Source organism: Podarcis erhardii, assembly GCF_964252035.2.
Source record: "Podarcis erhardii genome assembly, chromosome: 2".
Lineage (NCBI taxonomy): Eukaryota > Metazoa > Chordata > Lepidosauria > Squamata > Lacertidae > Podarcis > Podarcis erhardii.
Genome location: NC_138498.1, coordinates 64,423,644 through 64,443,268, shown reverse-complemented (window position 1 = coordinate 64,443,268; position 19,625 = coordinate 64,423,644). Strand labels below are relative to the sequence as shown.

Below are 19,625 nucleotides of genomic sequence, written 5' to 3'. Positions count from 1 at the left end.
GGTTGTTGTTGTCTGTCTGTTTGGCTGTAAGTTGCTTCGGGTTGCCCCAGGCAAGATAAAGTGACTGACAAATGTAATTGACATGATATGATATGATTTTAGAGCGTGGTTGCAGTTTCTATCCCCGTATGGGACAGCTATATATTCCTGCATTGCAGTGGGTTGGACTATAACAGGCACAGGCAAACTCGACCCTCCAGATGTTTTGGGACTACAATTCCCATCATCCCTGACCACTGGTCTTGTTAGCTAGGGATGATGGGAGCTGTAGTCCCAAAAAACATTTGGAGGGCCAGGTTTGCCTATGCCTAGATTAGAATGATCCTCAGGATCCCTTCTAACGCTACAGTTGTATGATTCGATGATTCAATGATAATTCTTCTTCTTTGGCGATGGAAGTTCCTGGGAGGTCAAGTAGCCCCCTGCATCTCGGACTGGACTCCCTCTTGCGGCCGCGTATAATCAACAACCGCGATGCTTCTCTTAACTCTTCCGCAGCTGGAGTTTTATCTAGTTCCTCTTTCTTTCTTTTTTTTGCAAGGGAACCATTCGAAGGGGCATCTCTTCGGAGACTTACGGCGCGCGACGGTCTCCGCATGAAGTTCATGCAGGCTGTTGTCAGGTTCACTTTCGGGGTCTTGTCGTCGGAGGAGGCAGCGCGCGGGATGAGGGAGACCTCCCCGTCCCGCGGCGGCGGCGGCGGCGGCGGCGGCGGCTCTTAACCCCTGGGATTCCGCGGAGAGCTTTCCCCGCGCCGCGCCGCGCTGCGAGAGGGATGGGCTGCAAGGGGAGCAAAATGGGCTGCTGCGAATCGGGAAGAAAGGTAACGGCGGCGGGGGGGGGGGGGGGCGCGAAGTTTTTTAAGGGGAGTTGAAGTTTTGTTGGACGGGTTTCCTTTGACAGGCACCCGGAGGGGAACGGTTGGGCAGCGCGTCTGGCGCGCTAGACACCCCGCATCTAATCGGTGAGCGGGTAGAGAGACTTTTAGCCTGCAAGAAAGAGAGAGAGAGGAAGGAAGGAGCAGTTAGCAACCGAGCCACTCTGCTCGACTGCCCCGGAGACAAGGCTCCTTGCGTGGGAGGAAAAGTTAGAGACACGAGCCCGCACCCCCCCGCGCGCAAAAAAGAAGCAAGTCGAGGAGCCAAGCTGGAGCCCAGCGGTCACTAAAGTCCTTCCTTTGGGAAGCGGGGCGGCTGGGGAGGCGCGTTGCCCTCCAGCCGCTTCCAAACAAAGAGATTTCTTCCGAAGTATAATCTGAAAGGGAGGGGAGCGCGGGGCAACTTTGGGAACGCGCGATTGGCTGGAAGGAGTGTGGGGGATTTTCGTACCTGGGGAGGCGAGGGGGGCTGTGAAGTGTCTGTAGACCCGGGTTGCCGCTGTTCGACTGGCGTGTACACGTGGGGCATGCTCAAACTCGCGTCACGTGTGAACGATCTCGTTCTCTGGCCTTTCCCTGGGGGGTGGAAGGGTGGAGGTTGGGTGTGCAAAGCTGCCACAGAGGAGAAAGGATTTCCTCGGGTGGTAGTTTGTTTTGGTTCTTGTTTTTATTATGAATTTTGTGTTTTTTATCTTGTATTTCTAAGTTGTGAGCCCTCTGAGATCTACAGATGAAGCGCGGTAACCAAATAATAATAATATTATAATCACAAATAAATAAATAAATAGGTGATGACGCAGGGAAAGTAGTCCGCACGTATTTATGCAGGAATGAATGGTCCTGCAGGTTGGCTGACACTAGACCCTGGGTGGGGTAGGGTGGGGGTAGTAATTCTGGATCAAGTGATCCGGGGTTAAAACGTGGGTCGTGTATCCTAAATCGCTTCTGGTTGCCGAGGTCACAGGCTGAGTTTCTGAAAACTCGGCAAAAAGTTATGTGTGGTCTTCCCAACGCATCTGCCTGTAAATCTCCAGGGTCGCTCCTGGCAAGTGCTGGATCCCACGTCTTTAAAAGGGAGTGCATTCCATGAAAGGCATCGGAAATCTCCACTCATATTCTCTGTTGCTACTTTGTTTTTAAGCAAATAAAAACACTTTCCCAATTATTGTCCTAGAAAGAAGAAAGATGTTTTGGCAACCTTCAGCTTAAGTCAAAGCAAATGTGAGACTTATTTGGGAGATAGGATGGGAGTTTGCAGATTCAGGGTTCTGTCTCTGGGTTAGAGGTGAGGTTCTATCCAGCGTTGTATAAAGACAGGTTTTGGGTACTTTTTTGCGTTCCAGTTGTGTGCTGTTAAACTCAAGTGAGAGATCAGGCTAAGCTACCCTGAAGCTCTGGTGTACATTTCAAGCTTCTCAAAATCCGAAATCAGGACAATGTCTTCATTCTTGTAAATAGCCTCTTGTTCCCATGCTTTTGTGTGTGTGTGTGTGTGTGTGTGTGTGTGTTTGATGGCGAAATGTATGATAAAATGTTGATATTGGCAATTTCCTGTTAAAAAAACCACCGCCACAAAACAACCCACAGCTTTGCTGGAATATTTATGCTGGTTGTTCAGGAGCTGGCATATTCTGATTAATGCTTACATCCTATTCCTCTGAATTTTAATATATTCTCTGATGTTGGGAAACTTTTCTTTCTTCCAAGAGCTGCCTTGAGGATAAATTTGGGGGCACATGCTGGCAGTAGGTGGGCACCAAGCTCAAAGTAGACAGTGCCACCTCCCTTTCTATCTGCCACTCCTTACCCCGTGGGCATAACCAGGATTTATGTTGGGGAGGGGGCAGGCTTCATGTTAGTGGGGGCAGAACCTCAGTTAGTTAAGTATTTTTATTGATTTACTTGCTGGGGGGTGGCCAGCTGCCCCTCTGCCCTTCCTTGGCTATGCTTATGCCTTACCTCCACACACACACCCTTTGGTTATCCACATGAAATTAAGCTGAGGGCTACATACAATCCTTGCACTACAGGTTCCCAACCCTGGAATAGACCATTAAAGCTGCATAATATACAACAGCATACAGAACACACTTACCTGGGAGTAAGTCCCATTGAACATGTGTAGGATTGCACAGTTTGTCTATAAAGGTTACAGAGTAGCTTGAATGAAAAAAGCTGTGCTGCCTTTTCTTTCAGTGGTCAGTTATCTACAACAAAATACAACATTTCAGGACATTTTACATGACCAAGTAAGACGAATTCTCTTTTGAATCATGTTGTTTGAATAAGTCTGTCTCTGATTGCCACGGTCAGGTGTGACTGTTTCTGCTTCCTGATTTGGACAGATTGCTATAACAACAGATTTCACAATGTGCCGCTGTTAATTTATAAGAGAAATGTACATTCTCAAGCCACTGATCACAAAACTCTGCCTTCTGTTCGCAGAAGGGATGGGCCATTGTTACAGACTGGCAAAGAAAACACACTTTGCCTATGCTCAGAAGTGCCCTTGCTTTCAATATGGCACGATGAGCACATTTTTCTAGGGCTGAAGCCTGGTGAGCTTGGCTCAAATGAAGCCTTTCCAAAATGATGGGGCAAACCCCACCATATAACTTAATATTTCTGCAAGTAAATATCCATAAGCTTTCACTGTCCATAAACATTCCTTTCTTGACACACATTTTTGCTCATTTCTCAGGGAAAAGAGATATCAGAAGACAAACATGTTATTCTATATGTTTGAATTCTGTGGGAAGGTTTACTAAAGAACATCTGTGACTGTTGCTCTTTTCTTCCTTTCCTTTTTTCTTTTTTGTTGCAGCGTGCACCTGTCTCTGCTCAATAAATATGCTTAACTGTATTGCAAAGTACGTTAATCCCCTTATAAGCAAAGTCAAACAATTTCCTATCAGACCAGTCAGAGCTGTGACAGCAACTTTTCTCCAGTTTGCTCTACATTTTAAAATTGCAGGGAGCAGGAGGGACAGTGTTTGGGGGATTACTTTCAGAGATATGGAAAGAACTAGAATGGGAACATACCATGCACTCGAATTACTACTATCCATACTTAGGAGAACTTACACCAAGCAAATCTGAGTGACAGCTTCTCACAAATTTCACACCATGAATATCATCTTAAAGTATTCCGTCTCTACACTAAGCTAAACAAATCTCAGTTTCCCAATTTTTCAATCTTAAAATCAGCTTTCCACATTGGTTCTTTTTTAAAAGTCAGCGTGAAAATCAACACACATTTGTATGTGCATTTTTCCTAATCTACAAATTTTTGCTAGGAATTTCCCCCAATTTTTGTATATTATTTTCATGAATATATGCACACTTCCCCCCCATATATGTTGTTTGGTTGGAGAACTGCATGCCAAAATTTGGAGAAGTCTGAATTTTGAAAAACAGCTGCATTTGGGTTTGTGTATTGGTTTGGGAAATATGAATCCACTTAAACAGATCCTTTAAAAAGAAGCAAGCAACATTCAATACCTATCTGAGGTTTCTTCAGGATAGTATTTTATTTATTTATATTAAAAATTATAAACTGCACCGAGTCCAATAATAGATTTTACGGTGGCATGGAAATAAATTTAAAACTACAAAAACCTTATAATACAAACCAAAAATATGATAAAATTAAGAGAGGTGAAACATGAAACCAGCTAAAACTATCACAATCTAAATTGCCCAGTGCACATAAAAAGGTTTTAACAGTGTAGCACAAAGAATACAGTGTCCACGCTAAATGTCTCGGGTTCAACAATCCCCAGCATCTCCAGGTAGGATTTAGAAAGACGCCTGTCTATATACAATACTGAGCTCTGTTGACCAATGGCTTGGCTCTGTAGAAGGCAGCTTCCCCGCACATCACAGAGAGGGTTATTCAAAAGCTTTGTCTCTGACCACGCAGTAACCTAAATCCTGTGCTTCTTGCACATGTGCAAGAATTGAGGTTGGAAACTTACACCACCACCCCTTGGCACTTACTCAAAAGAAGAGACAAATACCCTCCGAGTGGAGAAGGTTTTGACTGTGGGATCCTAGCCAGTGTTAATCTGCTCAGGTGGAGCTGTTCAGTTGCTGCTTTGCCATTTCAGGCCTGTGGGCTCTGGTAGGCCTCAGCCTTTCCTGTCATTTATTTTTGTTTCTCCCAAGAGTGAGAAGATAAGGAAGCAATTGTCTTGGTGCAGCACACCAGAATCCTGTGGGGATGTGTTCAGTAAGAATGCTGCTGTGCGCTGCCAGGACATTGCAGAGACACATTATATCGGGGTGTGGAATTCCTCCTCCTGGCACAGGACGACACGCGCTCTGTTATTGCAGTCTGATGTCTGATGGAGAGGAAGGCTGGGAGATACCTTGCCATCTTGGAAGATCGGGGCTGAGCCCTGGCTTCCCCACCCCAGACCCGGATTGAACATATTGCACTGTTCGGAGGACAACACTACAACCATTGGGTGGCCACATATTCAACTTGAAAGAGGCCATTTCCTCTGCTTGAATAAGTCCTCTCTTTTAAGGGATGTCTGGTCCAAGTCTGGTAGTCAAGATGAAGAGTCACAGAGTGTAGACCCATGAAACTGATGGGCATGACTTAACTTGGGTCATAAGTCGTGTCCATCAGTTTCAGGGGTCTACTCTGTGACTCTTCATCTTGACAACCAGACCAGGTCATCTTAACCTGAGGGGATACAACCCAAAGGCAGGAGAGCAGGTTACTAGAATGTGGCCGGCAACAGTTGGTGTGGGGACAGGAGCCTAAACAGGCACACAAGCGCCATGCTGAGATATACTGTGCTTCTATTTACATTATAGTAATGGCTCCTCAGGTTGAATCCTCTTGGGTTTTGTGGTGGTGCATTAAGTGGCCACCCTATACGACAAGTTATATAAAATGTAAGGAAGCAGAACCTGATCAGCAGGCTAGAACAATGTACAAGGAAGAGGAAACACTGGGCATAATTGTGTGGGAATAAGAGGGCGTTCGGTGGGGGCTTTTCATGCATTCTTGGGTTGCAGTTAACCATCTCTTTGTGCTGTGACCTGTGAGGCTTGGCCATACTTTAAAGTGATAGTAGCCTTGATCATCAACTTTGCATAGGAAGTCAGAACATTGGTCATATCTTTCTAGCTCAGCATTGGGGACAGAGCAGTGGCTTTCCAGGGTTTCAGGCAGGAGTCCCCTCTGGCCTGACCTGGAGATCCTGGGGATTGAACCTGTGACCTTTTGCAAGCAAATCAGGTGCTTAACCACTGAGCTACAGCCCATTCCCAACAACTCCCCCCCCCCCGAATGATCATCTGTGATCTTCCCAGGCATATATTAAGCAGCTGAAGAAGACAGTCCACAAATTGTCAACAGAAGGTTGCATGGACAGCACTTCCAACCAGTTTTCAGAGTGGGAAGATGGCTATCGACTTCTTATTTCTTCTTTCCATGTTTTGATTGCTGTGCTCTCTCTTCTTCTGTATTAGTATGGTGGTCTGCCTGAAAGAGAAGTGACTATCCTATGAGGCAGGAGTGGGGCCTGTGGCATTTCAGATCTTGCTGAACTACAACTCCCATCATCCCTGATCATTGGCTATGCTGCCTGAGGCTGATGGGAACTGGAGTTCCATCTGGAGGACGGCTGATCAGATGGAAAAGAAGAACCCACAGTCTTTTCCTTAATAGGAAATGCCTTGAATGGGCTGCTTCTGGGGTTGGATTGGAGAAGAAGTGTTTGAGAAGCAGCTCAGTTCAGAAGAGACTGCTTGAATAGTGTGTCCTAGTAAACTGTCCAAGTCCAAGTGATACTTGTGTCACACCTGCAGTTAATTTGTTCATAAAACCTGTTATATATTACAATATTTTATATGCCAATGGCCATAACAAAACAGTCCAGCGAGCTTTATATATATGAGAAAGGTTTGAAGGAAAACTACTGTACCCTTCAACCCACTTATATGAGCTGATGCTGATGTAACATTCATCCTCCAAGTATCCATTGAGGAATATGCATTAACAAGGTTGCATCATAGTAGCAGCAGCAGTAGTAATTTATTTATACCCCACCCGTCTGGCTGGGTTACCCAAGCAACTCCAAAACATATAAAAACATAATAAAACACCAAACATTAATAGCAACGATCTGATCCAATATAAAAAGCCACAATAACAACGAATCACCTTTTTTGGCCAAATTACGTTGCAAAAATTAAGGTGCACATTAGATTCCATGGCACATTTGCATTCGCCAGCAAATACTGTGCTTTTTTTGGTTTCAAGGTTCTGAAAATTGAGGTGCACATTAGATGTGACGGTGAATACATGAATTTTCCAGGGATCCTCTAGGGATACATATCTTGGAGGAAAAATATATGAAGCCTACTTTGCAAGCAGCCAGAAATTCAGACAAAGGAATACTTCTTCTACTGTTGTCCCTCCCTTTGGGTCATCTTTCCATCTGCAACTTCGGTTAGGAACACACCCTGTGTCAAAACCAGACACCTGTCCTAAAAGAGGAAACAGTCACTAACAATGCACTATTATGCATCTCTGTTCAGAAGTAAGTCCCATTTAGTTCCATGGGACATGCTCCCAGGGAAGTGTTTACTGGACTGCAGCCCCAGAGGCATGAACAGAGGCCAGGAAATGGAGACTGATTGTTAGCATATGTGGAGGGTCCGGCTGCTCTTCTGCATCTCCATTACCTTCTTGTGTTCTGCAAGAATATTGTAACATTCTCTCAATACAGCTGCATTGCAAAAGCAGTGACTCGTTTAAAAAATGCAGCAAACAGGCACAGAGACTCAAGCTGCAAGAGTTGTGCTAGAAGCCTTGACTGGACCATTATGGGATGTGCATGATTGCACAGCAGCTGATCCCAAGGGAACTCAACAAAATCAATTCCTCTAGAGGTGTGTGTGTGTGTGTAGGTCACATGCATTGCTCAAGAATTATAAGAAACTCCCCAATCAGTACAGTTTTGAAAAGTTAAGTTACACCATCATGTTTCAAAATGGTTAGGGCTGCCACATGTCCAGATTTCCCCAGACATTACCGGGATTTCAAAAGCGGAACTGGTGGAATTTCTGAAAGGTGGTGTTTTGACAATTGAAAAAATCATGGGTTTTTTTGGCGTTTTGTAAAGAAAAGCTTAACTCCTCTCAGGGTGTCCTTTTTTTTTACTTTTTGAAATATGGCAACCCTAAAAATGGTGTCCAGTTGTATCCAAACATAGATTTAAAAAAACTGCTCATTGATCTCAGGCACCATCATGCAAAATTTAGTTGCGATGTCTTATGCAGTGTCCAAATGCATAAAGAACAGACGAAACAACAACTTTCCAAAATATATATGCTATATAGACATGCGTGCGCGCACAGAACCCCATAGCGGCAAGCACGCGTTTTACACAAAGTTCTCATTCTCAGAAGCAGCACATGAGGACAACTATAATAATGGGTAGTATGGAGTTAAACATTGTCTGTAATTATTATGAGTTCGTGCTCCACCCTTTAGTTTGTTATGCTGTTACTTTCATTTTCCCGTCAAATTGCGTTAATCTGTTGATCCAGAGGTTTTCAATTTTTTGAGTCCATGGCTCCCTTGACCAACTACTTTCTTTCTGCGGCTCCCCTGTGGGGCTCAGGAGCCCAGTTAGGTCACCCCTTGCTTGCAGAGCCTGCAGCCCCCCACCCTTTTTCAAACACCCTCCCTTGTGGAGTGTTCCCTCAGCCTCCTCTCCTCTCCCTTCTGCTTGGGAGTCCTCCAGACAGCTACCACCACCGCTCCTGGTCTCTGAGCTCCCGCCCGCCCCAAAGAGAGGTGCCTCCTCATGCTGCCCCACAGGGGCCTAGGAAAAGGATTCCCCCATTTGCCTGGGGAATTTGTAGCCAGGACTGCTGCAACAAACAGCCACACAAGCCTTTGGGAGGCAGAGACACAAGAGGGCATCAGAGGAGGGAGGGAAGAAAATTGAGATAGAGGCCAGTGTTGCCCGTAGCACCCCTGACCATCATTCATGGCACCCCAGGGTGCCACAACACACTGGTTGAAAACCACTGTGTTAATCAATAAACAGTCCTTCTTTCTGGGTCTGCAAAGTGAATACAGGTAACCCTTTTTTATATGAAATAAGAACTTAACAGCATTAAGCCTGTTTCTTCATGACCCTTCCTGATAGTAGGTGGAGGTTCACATGCTACTTAGATACTTCTGCCCAATACATGAAAATGCCCTACACGTTTTTGTTTTGTTTTTTTAAGAAATGGGGAACCCAGAACGTCAGAGGAAAAGGTTCTAGTCTTCTATGTGTGTGAGAACCCATGGAAAAACATTCCTTCATAGGAGCCCTCTCCAGGACTCAAGAGATTGGTCTGCCACGATTTTGTTTAGCAGTGCACACAGCAGCTCTCAGTTAGGTCACAAAATCAGAAAAGTCTATTAGCACAGTTATGAACTCACACAAGACACCCACAATAAACAATAAACCATGTTATGTAAAATAAATAAAATGGGTTGTATGCAACGTGGCACAAAGTACACAGTTTCGTCAGCACAAAAATTTCTGCTTGCACAATTCCCCCCGCTCCACTTGCAGGTTTCCAGAGCAGATGTGGGGAGGGCACTGGGTGCCTACAGTGGGAGGCAGAGGAAGCAGTAATCCTTGTGCTGCCAGGACGATTTACCAGGAAACCACCCAATGGAGTCACATACCCTCCAACAATGAAAATAGGGATGCCCCTTTCCATAATGATAATTTTACTATTTATACCCCCCATATCTTCCTGGGTTGCCCCAGCCACTCTGGGCAGCTTCCAGCATATATAAAAACTTAAAACATTAAACATTTTAAAAGCTTCCCTATACAGAATTGCCTTCAGATGACTCGGGGGTTGGATGATGCCATAGCCTCCAATGAAAATAGGGACATCCAATGAAAATAGGGACATCCTAAGGAAAAGTGGGACATTCCGGGATGAAATCAGAAAACGGGGAGCTGGGCATGTTTAGCCTGGAGAAGAGGAGGTTAAGGGGTGATATGATAGCCATGTTCAAATATATAAAAGGATGTCACATAGAGGAGGGAGAAAGGTTGTTTTCTGCTGCTCCAGAGAAGCGGACACGGAGCAATGGTTCCAAACTACAAGAAAGAAGATTCCACCTAAACATTAGGAGGAGCTTCCTGACAGTAAGAGCTGTTCAACAGTGGAATTTGCTGCCAAGGAGTGTGGTGGAGTCTCCTTCTTTGGAGGTCTTTAAGCAGAGGCTTGACAACCATATGTCAGGAGTGCTCTGATGGTGTTTCCTGCTTGGCAGGGGGTTGGACTCGATGGCCCTTGTGGTCTCTTCCAACTCTATGATTCTATGATTCTATGATTCTTTAAATCAGGGACGTTCCTGGAAAACAGGGACACTTGGAGGTCTAGAGTCACAGCAAATCTGACAGGGTCATTTAAATCTGATCCTGCTCTAATAAGAGAGGAGATCCGGGATTAAATGAGGTGGGTAAAGTATGGTGCAGGGCAGGACCCCATTCAGCAGAATGGGCAGGAGGGGCCTCAGACACAGCAACAGGGCTGGGTCACAGCATTTTTGAAGTCAGCAGAGTACAGTGGTACCTTGGGTTACAGACGCTTCAGGTTACAGACGCCGCTAACTCAGAAATAGTACCTCGGGTTAAGAACTTTGCTTCAGGATGAGAACAGAAATCGTGCGGTGGTGGCGTGATGGGCCCCATTAGCTAAAGTGGTACCTCAGGTTAAGAACAGTTTCAGGTTAAGAATGGACCTCCGGAACGAATTAAGTTCTTAACCTGAGGTACCACTGTAATTCATATTTTTAATGAAAGGGGAATCTTTTTCCTTCTGGTAAAATCATTCACTCCACAGTCTAAAATTACCTAATTGTACCACTGGCCAAATTTTTGGGGTGTTCTTTGTGGATGAGCTGAACCCTAGTCCTAGTCAAGCACACTTCTAGTGCTGTAGCTGGGATTGAGGAGAAAAGGGAAAACGAGAAGTGTAAAGGAACACACAGGTTCCTGCAGACAGGAAGTACATTTTGCAACTCTGTTTGCTCTAAAAATTGGTGCTATATTTTGTTTGAGACAGAGAACTGGGCCTGTGTTTTCACAGGTATACACTGTATAATATAGAAACTGGGACTAGCCATAACTTCCTGCTCCATATTGGGGTGAACATTTACAACACCTCATCCTTAAGGAAATGTCAGATAACAGAAATCTAGAGCTTGATTGGGCCAGGACAAGTTAATATGTTAAGTGCTAAGCCATGACGATAGTAGGATAAAAGGTGTTGTAACTAAATTTTGCCTACCAGACAAGCTGAAAAGATGAAACTTGGCAGTGGTTTGGGGTTCATGAGGTTGTTAAATGTTCTATCCGCAAAGGTTTGGGGCATATGTTTTTACTTAATTTTAATTAAAAGTCTTTCCATATTGCCAAATAAAATGAAAAAAATTGTTTTAATAGTTGCTGCACAGTTCTAAATGTTTCACAAGCTCACACATTTCATAAAGCTGGTCACTAAATTACAGCATAGGGCCTGACTGATCCACAAAGTGCTCAGCATCAGCACATGTTTACACAGCAAAGTAAGTAGTCCTTAGAAACTGTAGTTAGGATTGCAGCCTAAGTCTAACCCCTACATCATGTCCATTACATCTACAGTAATTATTTGGTTATGTGTACATTTACAAAAAAAACAACAATGTACTTTCTTCTACCTCTAAATCTAATCAATAGGGCATTCCAGTTGGCTATTGATTAGATAATTTCCAAGTTTTGGAGTCTGCAGTTCTTGGCTAATTGGAACCATTGGCCTAGAAAGAGTAAGGCCAGCAAGTTGGAGGGAAAGGACTTTCCATGTGGTGTCTCATGCCTTCTGCCAAGTTTGTGATTAAGTAAAACTTCCATACCACTTCCCAAACCACTGCTGTAAAGCAAAGGAAGTGACTGGGAGCATTCCAGCTTTAACAGCACATTGACAGGGAGACAGGCAACTCAAGGAATGAGGCTCTCCCCTTCTCTCTTTCACTTGCCATATGCATTTTATTTTTTTAATTATGGCAATTGCGCCACAGAAGAAACATGTATGGATGCATGTACTGTAGAAAATAATGGCTTTATAATGCTCCACAAAAGCCATATTCACTCTTATATTTTTTTTAATAATATTTATTCCAGTTTTAAAGGTTACAAAAAGAAAACACTAAATTAAGCAAGAAAAAACAAGACAATACATCACAATGGATACAAAAAAACACAGAAAAATATAAACAATTAAGAAAAAACAAAACAAATCAAACCTTCCCATAACTTATTTTTCATTTGCTTGTTTCCTTGACTTCCTCACACCTCCCTTTTTTGTATTCTAGTTCAATTAGATATTTCAGCAAATCCTTTCCATCTTTGTTTTTATCCTAATAATTTATCTTAACATACTGTAATTTTACATTCTCTTCTTTCACCAATTAACAATCCATTTTTACTTAATCCTTTATATCCTTTCTGCTAAAACCACATTACTTCATTCCAACATCCTTCTAACATTCCTTAATTTTACAATGTTTCTGTAGATAAACTTTAAATTTCTTCCAATCTTCTTCCACCAACTCTTCTCCTTGGTCTCGGATTCTGCCAGTCATTTCCGCCAGTTCCATATAGTCCATCACATATTCACTCTTATATGTCTTAATCTTCAACCCCACACATAGTGGCTGGAGCTGGCAGAGATACCCATTTAAACCAAGATAATTTGCTTCAGTTACAAATAACATTGCAGAGATCACAGATACAGAAGACGATTCCAGGGATTGTGAATGAAACGGCCCAAATTTGCACTGTATGTGTGTGTGTGTGTGTAATTTTCATTTTCATTCACTGTATTTCCCTATTATTCATTTATTCCTGAATGTGATTGAAATTCTTGCCTGATTAATTAAAAATATTTATAAACAACAACAACCTGCATCCTTCCAGGATCCAGAGCACAAACTTGTCTGAAGTGCTGTTTGATGCTTTAAAAACCATCTGTTGACAGGACCCTTTGATTCATGGCAGAGCAGCTGAGGAAGGCATTTTGCTATCAGAAATTAATCTCTCTTTTTTTTGTTAGTCACTGTAATACACACAACAGATACATGTGCCCTTCTTTCTTACCCGGCTATCTATCTTTACACGCACTGCATTTTAAAAACAACCCACCCAGACTCATAGGGTTACTGCAGCACTCCCTAACATGCAACACTCCTATCCTCCAAAACAGTGCTCAACCTCACTCTACTGCTCTCTGAATTTGGATGCTACCTTTGATTATAAGCAGACGCTATGCAGCTATTTTATATCTTGAAACATCTTTCCTCCTCCACCGCATACATAGCATTCTACAAAGAGAAAACCTGGCAGAGATTGGCTCTAGTAGTTAGTGCAGCAAATGTAGGACAGTGTGATCATGTACAGAACAAGCAGTGCCCAAAACTCTCTGCTTTGTCTCACTGGGCACTGATGCCCACATCATTATGTTTTTTAAAAGTCCTTTTGCAGCCCGTAGCTTCCCAAAAACATTTTGCATGAACTTCTTCCTTTAGAGACATAGCAGCGGACAGCAAATCCTTCGAAGTCTGTTTTGCGAAATAATTGCAGAAAATTCAAGTGCCAGGATGAGTTTTAAAGGAGCTGTACTAATTCTCCCTCCCCAATTTACCGGTGGCTCTTTCTTGCATTCTATATAGTGGTTGGAGTTGTGAGCAGGGATGAGCTATAACCCTCCAGATGTTCCTGAACTGCAACTCCCATCATCCCTGTTCTGGCTGGGGCTGATGTGAGCTGGAGTCCAACAACACCAAAGTTGCAGGTTCGATTCCTGTATGGGGCAGTTGCATATTCCTGCACTAGGGTCCCTTCCAAACCTACAATGGATAAAGCAACAGATTCACCATTCCTGCTGTATGAGATCAGAAGAAATGGTGGCCTAGAACGGCAACAGACATCAATGCCTTTGGTAGTCCATGAAGGAAGCAAAAGACCTATTCACTGACTGTTCTTTCCTCCCCACCCTTACTCTTGGGGGTATTTATTTATTACGTATCCCACCTTTCTTCCAAGGAGTTGAAGGTGGCTCTCCCTCACAAACTCTGAGGTAGTTTAGGCTAAGAGGCAGTGACTGGCCCGAGGTCTCCAAATGTACCTCATGGCTGAGTGGGGATTTGAACCCAGGTCTCCCAGGTCTTGGTCCAACACTCTAACTACTACACCACACAAGGGGGGCCAAGGTGACAGGCCTTTCCTGCTCCCTTAAATTTCACAAGCACCAGAGACTTGCATTTAATTTGTACCAAAATAGGTTGCATGCCAACCTTGTCAGGATTTTTTTTTTAAAAAAAGAGTACTATTGTAACAATATTTGGGACTATTAATACGAACAGGTCTGCCTGTGCTCACCCACTTCACCTCCTCAGTCTGCTAGGAAGCGGGTGGTGCTGTGGTCTAAACCACTGAGTCTCTTGGGCTTGCCAATCAGAAGGTTGATGGCACAATGGGGTGAGCTCCCATTGCTCTGTCCCAGCTTCTGTCAACCTAGCCCTTCAAAAGCACACCAGTGCAAGTCGATAAATAGACACCGCTGTGGCGGGAAGGTAAACGGTGTTTCTGTGAGCTCTGGCTTCTGTCACGGTGTTCCGTTGCACCAGATGCTGGCCGCATGACCCAAAAAGCTGTCTGTCGACAAACACCGGCTCCCTTGGCCTGAAAGCTAGATGAGCGCCACAACCCCATAGTCGCCTTTGACTGGACTTAACCATCCAGGGGTTCTTTGCCTTTACCTTACCTTTGCTGTTTGGACTAGCATGAATTGAAATTGAGACCAGCACAATACTTATATGGATAACACCTGGAAAAATCCTGCCTGTTCTCACCAACTCTGTCTTTGAGTGTGAGAAACAGGATTATATAAACAAATAGTGGGATGCTTGCCCACTATGCAGAGGTGAGCTGAGTGCAGAGATCTCTAAGGATGCACGGTGACCTCTGAATGACCAAAATAAAAATACAAAAACCCAGGAATGTGAATTGTTTTTTTCCACAGATTGACATTTGCTCCAATTCAGTGGTAAAGAGACTGTTTTCCTGGGGAAACAGTGGGGCAAACAGAAGACCATTTGGACCTGAGCTGAAAGCAGACAGCAAGCATAACACTAGCTAGACCCGTGCTTTCTAGGTGTGAGGCAAACAAAGTGTGAAGGAGCCCTGTAGGACTCAGCAGGGAGGAAGATGGGGACAAAGCAAGAATCAGCTTCCACCTACTGTTGGTCTCTTGGCCTTCCACCCCACCAGCACTGCTGAGCACCAGCTACCATTGCTGTCAAGCTGCTAAAAGACAGGCCTGGAGTCACAGAAACACAACAGTGATCAAGGAGGGAGCCCCTTGTGGAATGTGTGAAGAGCCCCCTTGCCTGCTGGGGTTAGTGGGGAAGGGAGAAAAACCCATCCTTCTTGGGCCATTTAGAAATAACTAAATATAATTGTTTTCCTTCTTCCATTGTTGTTAATGCAAATAAACTTGACCCGCCTGGGGCTATGAGGAGGACTGCCAAGTCCATATTACCAAGCAAGGTCCTAAATCCCATTTTTATATAAACCCCTATTTAAAACCGAGGCTGGGATGGAAACTCTGACAGGACCAGAGCTCAAGTGGGGATGGTAGCAGCAGTTGACTCTCTAACAAAGCATTCCTTGGGTGATGATGTAACCGCTTGAACGGCAGCCTAAGCGAGTTTTGCTTGTGCCAGATATTTGGAGGAGTTATTAGGACTGGGCTTTATCCTTGTAACTGCCTGTGATTTATTGCCCCTTTTTAAAAAATATGCGCACACAAACCCTTCTCATTCCTGCGCTCACTCTGCGCCCTGGAACAGGCTATTTCTAGGCTCCAGAGCTGGCTATAAAAAGCATCCTCAGAGCTGTGGATCTGCAGGAGCAGCAAACTAAGCTTCCCCCAGTTGCCTGACGTCGCGATTGACCATCCAGTTGCTATTGCAGAAGGGGGCATCTGCGGTGTGAAGTTCGGGTGAAGGGGAGGTGCATGGCAAGGCCGTTGGAAAGTGTGTTCTGCACACCCCAGCGCTGTGCAGTTTGATGCCAGACACACTCCTTGTTTGTCAGTTCTTTAAGCCTCCTTCATGTTTTCCAGCTGTTCCTTCCCCTCGAGGGAGCGAGGGGCCCAATGTGCTCCTTGCTCTGCAAAGGTGGAGGCTTGGAGTCGGGAACGCCAGCTGCAAGGATGCAAAGCAGAAAGCTAGGTAGAAGGAGGAGGAAGGTTCATAAATCTCAAGGGAGTGGGGTGGGTGTTATGATCTATGTGCATTCCGAGACATGAGGGGATCTTTCTTTTAACTCTCTCTGCTTCATCGTGTGAGTTGGCAGCAGGAAAGAAGAGTGTCCAAGGCCACAGCAAGATCTTCCCTGTTCACACCATCAGACAGCTGGTTCATTGGGGTGAATTGAGGCACTGCCCCACCAACCCTCTGCCACAGTGGCATGTTCTCATGCTAAGAGAAATTAAGCCTGGCAGTGGATTGTGAAACATCCTTCAATGCAGTAGCTGTTCCTGGCACACTAGGGCAATCCTCTGGGAGGTGAGGGGGTCACATGTCTGCCTGAGGAGCTGAGTTTTTAATTGTGCCACAGCTCCCATGTCAAAGAATTGCTGAATTATTTTAGTGTCTCAGGAAACCAGGAGGAAATGTCCCAATACCGGCCAGCATAAAGGTTTCTCAGAAATGCATAGTTCTTTCCCTGTTTTGGTTCAGCATTCACGAATGGGGAAAAAAGAGAGTTGTGATCCTGTTTGTGTCTTTTCTACAGAAAAAGATCAAAATTCAGCATGAAAGACGACAAGCATCCTGTGAACTAAAGGCACTGAAGACAGAAAATGGTAAGATACAAACAGACATAAAGCATCTTGAAGCTTCTCCATTTTAAAATCAGTAATGTCTATTTTGTTTCTTAAAGGTATATAATATACAGGGCTTTTTTCAGGGGGAACTCACAAGAACTCAGTTGAGGCACCCCTCAGATGAGCACCATTGCCAGTATAAGGGATCAAGGGTGAGTTCATGGTGAGTTCCAGCCAGTGCTATTTTTCTAGAAAAAGAGGTGCCAGAACTCACTATGAACACCTCCCTCGTTCTTTTAGAATGGCAAAAGTGCCCACCTGAGAGGTGCCAGAACTGAGTTCTTGTGAGTTCCCCCTGAAAAAAAGCCCTGGTTGCAGCACCTCTTTTTCTAAGAAAATAGCACTGGTAATATGTAAAGAGTCCCAACCATTCCTGGCCATGCATTCAAATGGGCAGGCATTGAATACGTTAAAAGGTAATGATAGGTACATCTAGCTGCAGAAACAAAGGCTTCAGAAATGGTAACTTATGAGTTCAGCCTTCAGTGGGTAAGTGCTTCTACCTGCTATGACAAGCAGGAAACTGAGGTGCTTATTCATGAGTATATCTTTTCCTGGTAGAACTTCCAGCTTGCCTTGATACGTAGTCTGCAGTCTGCTGACAGATGTGTACAGGCTGGACTGTTAACTGGCGAGTAGACTTGTTTTGGGTGGATGTGCCAGTTTGTTGCTTTAAACAGCCGGGATGGCCAGTGATTAAATCCTAGGGAAATAGATGGTGTGGACATGACTTGCTTTTACCAAGCGTTTTACAATCCTGCAATCTGATTATTTAATATTCTGGCTTTACAAATGGCAATGGAAAATCAGTTAGGCTAGCCAACGTTTCTTTTCTTGTAATATTTTTTTAAAAAAAACAACAACAACAAAATAACACCCTAAATTTCAACATGGAATAGGGATTTTAATCCAGGATTTCTGGATCTGAGGCAAATCCAGCCCATCAAATCCAGCCCTAGTTTCATTTAAAAATGGTATTTACAAGTGACTAACTGTCCCAGAGTATGAAATGGGGATTCACTTTCAAATGTGCATCTCTTTAAAAGCAACGCAGTGTAGACAGGTGGTACCCAGACTCAGGAAACGATGCATGTTTGGTCGGTTTCTTATATATCCAGATCTGCTTAGTTAGACTGGAACAACTGTGCAACACTGGATAACATAGATTCCCCTGTGCATATTAAACTGAAGCTTTAGGCAATATAGGTGCAAGGAACTGAGCAGGACAGGCACGTTTCTCCCTAAACAACAGAGCATTAGTAATGCTAGCAGCATCTGCATAAACTACTCCCATGTGGAACATAAATAGAATTACTTTCTAAAATTCCTACAAGAAACTAATTTAATCCATGCAGCGTATAAGTCTACATTCTGTGTGATGCCCATGATACTAGCCTGTCCTGGTATTACTTGTCGTAGGCAGGTAGAATTTATTGAGATGAATTGTGTATTTGTTGAGTGAGGTGAAAAACTGACCGTGGTCTAAAGTTTTGGCAGCTGCGCTGTCTCACTTAGCCAAGGAATTTCCCCTAAATAAGCAACACCTCCATTTAATGAACAGTGAAGTCCAGTCCAGTCAGGAGGGGGAAGCAGCAATATCTTGAAGGAGAGGGTGGTTCCAGCAGAGGATGTAAAAAGAATGAACATTTATCCGTATAACTGCCTTTATAGCTGTTAAATGTGCAGCTATGCTCCTGATATGTTTTAGGGAGAGCATAGCGCTATTGGAGTGGCAAGGTTTACTCCAATTACTTGAGCAAAAGAGTAATCTGTGCATTTCTCCACTAACTGTGCCAGATTGACATTCTGCTCTCAAAGGCACTGCTTACAAACCAGCACACACTGGCCTGTGTCACAGTGCAGATCTTACAAGCAATACAGTCCCAAAACAAACCATGAATTTGGGCGTACCATTCCTGCCCTGTAGCTGTTGAGCAGTAGGGCAGAATCTCTCTTGGGGTCCCTTTCAACTCATTGATTTTTGACTCAGATGGGTGAATGGCTTTTATTTGTAGAGCTGTGTGTGGAAAAAGTTCTCTTCTTTGTGGGCTGACAAATTGGACTTAACGTGTCACCAAATTTCTCCAGAGGGAGGAGAAGTTTTACAACAGTTTCTCAGAGAAGGGGCTCAGCACTAGCAGTGGCAATACCCTCTTCCCCTTCCTATCTATCATCTATCTATATCTATATCATCTATCTCTATCTCTATCTCTCTCTCTATCTATCTATCTATCTATCTCTATCTAATCATCTATCTATCTATCTATCTATCTATCTCTCTCTCTCTATCTATCTATCTATCTATCTATCTATCTATCTATCTATCTATCATCATCTATTTGCCACCACCACCACAAGTGGCAGGAAGAAGTATTGGCAGTCTGGCCACCATTTTGTATTTTCCGCAATGCCCCAGGTGTTGCTCCAAGGCAGTGCATGTGGAGGGAAAGGGGGAAGAGAAGGAATGGTAGCCTCCACAAAAAATGGCAGAGAATATTTGGCCAGAATTCTGCAAAGTGAGCACCCTTTTGGGGGGATGATGGAAATAAACCCTCTAGAATTTTCTCAGGAAAATGTCTTTTGAGACACTTTGGCTCAGCTCTAGTTTTCTCTTAAATACCTGGGTTTGTGAGTAATCTTGACAGGTACCTATCTTCCCCTTTTTAAGGAGATTAGCTGATGGCTCTCAATAGCTGGAATTTGGATAGCAAAGTTGGCAAGGGTCAAGAGGGCATGTCTGTCTTCTCATACCTTTCCACCCTTGTTTTGGTTGAGG

The 19,625-nt window shown here is 44.0% G+C and overlaps 1 protein-coding gene across 2 annotated transcripts in view; it reads left to right on the top strand.

Moving 5' to 3' along the window:
• Window positions 1-406: 406 nt before the first annotated feature.
• Window positions 407-19,625, top strand: part of CCDC69 (coiled-coil domain containing 69) — a 35,005-nt gene continuing 15,786 nt past the window's right edge. The window contains exons 1-2 of one of the 2 annotated variants that reach the window (XM_081848610.1): window positions 407-823; window positions 16,759-16,828. In XM_081848610.1, the coding sequence (XP_081704736.1) occupies window positions 776-823; window positions 16,759-16,828 (118 nt within the window). In that variant the 5' untranslated portion in view covers window positions 407-775. The remainder of the gene's footprint in view (window positions 824-16,758; window positions 16,829-19,625) is intronic. The other variant, XM_081848609.1, reaches the window with a different exon arrangement.